The sequence below is a fragment of the Apium graveolens genome, chromosome 2 (assembly GCF_009905375.1).
Source record: "Apium graveolens cultivar Ventura chromosome 2, ASM990537v1, whole genome shotgun sequence".
NCBI lineage: Eukaryota > Viridiplantae > Streptophyta > Magnoliopsida > Apiales > Apiaceae > Apium > Apium graveolens.
Genome location: NC_133648.1, coordinates 160,661,529 through 160,665,880, shown reverse-complemented (window position 1 = coordinate 160,665,880; position 4,352 = coordinate 160,661,529). Strand labels below are relative to the sequence as shown.

General features: G+C 34.9%; 1 protein-coding gene across 1 annotated transcript; it reads right to left on the bottom strand.

The window, feature by feature from the left end:
* Positions 1–741: 741 nt before the first annotated feature.
* Positions 742–1,224, bottom strand: LOC141695202 (uncharacterized). The gene has a single exon (XM_074499459.1). The coding sequence runs from the start codon at positions 1,222–1,224 to the stop codon at positions 742–744; it is 483 nt and encodes a 160-aa protein (XP_074355560.1).
* Positions 1,225–4,352: the final 3,128 nt, after the last annotated feature.

Here is a 4,352-nt window from a genome sequence, read left to right as displayed (position 1 = left end):
TTTGATTGTGTGTGTGTATGTATGTTTTTTTGGTCGACCGAGAGAGAGAAAAGAGAAAGGAAGGAGAGAAAGAAAGTGGCTTGGTTGAGTGATTGATCTCTAAAAATGATTCCACTTGACAAGTTTATGTGTTTTTATGTGTTGATTAGATAGTGGAGTAAGTACCAAGTAACCCTTCCTCCAAAACAACCAAGTTTTTGCATGAAAGGCTATTCTAGTAAATTGGCTAGTGGAAAAGATGTTAGTGGGTTGAAAATGACATTAGTGTCCCTCTCTCCTTTTGGATGATCACATGCATACAAGGGTAATTTAGTAATCAACAAATATTTATTCACAATTCCAAATATCATTTAAAAGAATGACTTTTATAAATAAAAATATAATTCCATAAATTACAAAAATTATACCATAAAATAGCTTGGAATTTTAGATATTTTATGAGATCACTTTTGTAATTTTAAAGAAAATATATATTTGAAATGTAAATTTTATCAATTAATAATATCTTGAAAATCACAAACAAAATTCCAGATAAAACATTTCGCTCATCGTTCTATAATATTCTGCTACACTTGGTAACACAAGCATTTAATTGGCACATATTCATATAAGTTTATAATATTTACACACAAATCTCTAAATACAACTCAATTACGAGTAATTAAATACCGGTCGTAACATCCTCTCCCCCTTAAAGGATTCTGTCCTCAGAATCTAGGAGAACAAATGAGGATATTGCACTCACATATCACACTTTAACTCCCACGTTGATTCCTCAACCTTGGGATTCCTCCAAAATACTTTCACTAATCTCACTAATTTATTCCTTAGACTTTTTTCTTGCCATTCGAGTATCTTGAGGGGTTGCTCTATATAAGACAAATCTTCCTGGATTTCTATAGGCTCAAACTTTATCACATGCTTGACATCTGGGTTATACTTTTTGAGTAATGACACATGAAATATATTATAAACATGCCGATACTGTGGCGAAAAAGCTAGCTCGTAATAAACTTTCCCCACTTGACCCAAAATTTCAAAAGGACCAATGAATTGCAGTGCTAATTTTCCTTTCTTCCCAAATCTGGTCAATCCTTTCCATGGTGATATTTTTAGCAATACTGCTTCACCTTCTTGGAAGTTCACGTCCTTTCGAGCTGGGTCTGCATACTTCTGTTGCATGTCTTGAGTAGCAAGCAATCTTTTCTGGATCAATTTGACCATTTCTTTCATCTATTGAACCATTTCGGGGCCGAAAATCTTTCTTTCTCCAACTTCGTCCCAACTTGTTGGCGATCTGCACTTCCTTCCGTATAGAGCTTCGTATGGCGGCATGCCAATACTGGAATGATAACTATTGTTATAAGAGAACTCTACAAGTGGTAGGTGATCATCCCAACTTCATGCGAAATTGATTGCACAACTACACAACATGTCTTCGATTGTCTGAATAGTTCGCTCTCTTTGACCGTCTGTCTGTGGATGATACACCGTGCTCATATTCAGCTTTATTCTAAGACTTTCTTGAAATTGTCTCCAAAATCTTGAATTAAATCATGGGTCTCGATCCGAAACTATCGATACAGGTATGCCATGACTTAATATAATTTCATGCACGTACAAGTGAACCTTGTCCAACGAAGACTTCTCATTAATCAGAAGAAAATGCGCCGACTTCATAAGGCGATCAACTATAACCCATATAGTATCGTGCCCGGATCTTGTTCATGGAAATCCTACTATGAAATCTATGGTAATATTCTCCCACTTCCATTCGGGAATCTTTAAAGGCTGGATTAAACCACTAGGTCTCTGATGTTCCGCTTTCACTCTTTGACAATTGTAACACTTGGTGACCCATTCTGCAATTTCCCTTTTCATACTTGGTCACCAGAACTTCTTCTTCAAATCCTGGTACATCTTCGTGCTTCCTAGATGAATTAAAAATATTGAGTTCTGTGCCTCTTGTAATATCTCATTCTTTAGTTCGGTCATCTGATGAATCCAGATTCTTGATGAAAACCTATACACACCTTGGTCATTTGCATGCATAATTCTTCTCATATTAGTTGATTATTCTCCTTGTTCAATACCTCTTCCTGACGTCTCCTTATCTTCTCAAACAATTCAGGCTGGAAGGTAATAGCTTGACACATTTCCTCCATTCCTCCGCCAATACAAAGTTCTAGTTGAAACTCCTCAATATCCTTAAACAATTCTTTTAACAATGTCATTATGTTTAACTTCTCCTTTCTACTCAAAGCATCAGCTACCACATTTGCTTTTCCCGGATGATTGTGTCTCGAGCAATCATAACCCTTTATCAGTTCTAACCATCTTCGTTGCCTCATATTGAGTTCCTTTTGTATAAATATATACTTTAGGCTCTTATGGTCAGTGTAAATTTCACATCTTTCTCCATATAGGTGGTATCTCCATATCTTGAGCACGAATACAATGGATGCTAACTCCAAATCGTGCGTCAGTTACTTCAGTTCATGAGGTTTGAGCTTTTTTGATGCATATACAATCACCTTATTGTGTTGCATTAGCACATAACCCAATCCTTTATGTGCAGTATCACTAAATATCACAAATTCTCCTTTCTCCTCTGCTAGTATTAACACCGGAGCGATAACTAACTTCCAATTTAGCTCTTGAAAACTTCTTTCACATTCTGCATTCCCTTTAAACTTCTAGTTCTTCCTTGTCAACTTAGTCAATGGCTTGAAAATCTTTTATGAATATTCTATAGTATCCTTTCAATCCTAGAAACTTCTCACTTCCGTAGGCGTCCTTGGTGTGACGCCCTCCAAACCCGGGTCAGAAGTTTGGGGTTCACAACACACACACAATATATTAACATCTAGATAAAATATTATATGCATTGACCCTTCTTTACACAACCACGGATCGCAACAGGTTAAAGTATGAAAACAAGCCACAACCTTAAATTTTATTACATCGTACCAAATCCCAACTAGTTAAAATTCCAAATGATAATGATGTCATCCTTACAATCTTACATAACTCATCTATAATATAAATTGCTAACTCGATCCAACTTATGTTGGAATCTTAGCTTGCACTCTGGACTGGGAATCCTCATTACCAACAATTTCCTTTTTAACTGTAAAAAACATAAACAGATTTGCAAGAGTAAGCTAACTAGCTCAACAAGTCATAATAACAATAACTGAGGTTCAACAATGATCAATTGAAATGATTTAAAAGAATCAAATTTCTGGATAAGGAATAATTAGAATTGCGTATTCACTTTTCATTTTAAAAACCAAGGTTAGCATGTTGATCAGTCACGTACTAACCCCGAGCAAGGCTTCCAGCTTTGCTCTATATACTGGATCCAAGGCACACATTGTCCTATCATGACCACGAATCTGGTCTGACCGTGAATCAAGTCCATATTTATAAAATCATCCAATTCTAAAACGATCCAATATGATAAACATTGTAATTAAATAAAATAAAATCATAATTAACATTGATAAAACATTTATCTCGAAGCAGAAAACATTTCATAGGTATCACCAGGGTATATCAAGGTATGAATATGAAGAACGGTTTCAAGCTTTATGAAGAATCAAGTATCTGATGAACAATGGTTCAATGATAATACTGGGTATAGATCTTTGATGTTATAGGGTATTCCTGGGTATATAAGAATATGTATGGTCAAGAAGTTCTGTTGCAATACTTGGTTAATGGTGTGTATGTATTTGTGGAGTAGTATTGTATTTGCATGGTTTAGTATCTGGAAAAAAATCAACCATTGGTGGTTTACAAGAAAGAAAGCTTACAACACAAGTTCAATGAAATGATTAGGGTTCAAGGTTGAATAGTTTAAAGAGCTTGCAATACATAACATGATTTATCCTGAATACTAACAACATGTTATGAGAAAGTTCAGAAATATTTGCAATATATCTTGATGAAGGTTTCGAAGTACTTGCATTATCACAGATGATTTCCAACCTTACTTGTACTCATCTAATAGTTCTACTCATCAATCACTTTCCTTCTTTTTCTATGTCTTGCTTCTATTCATCGATCACTTGCTTCCTTTTTCTACACTTCAGTTCTATTTACTGATCATTGGCTTTCTTTTCTATACCTCGCTTACTCTGCTAGGCATCACAAGTATCTTTCAATATTCAAAATAATATTATTCTAATCGTCACATAGACTTCATAAGCTTTTATCTATCCTTCGTTTTACCCAAATCCGATTTACGGATTGGAAGTTATAGCAAAAACTGTCAAACAATAACCACATAGGCATATAACACATCAATCAGATAGCACGTAGCACATAGATATTCGATCAAAATAATT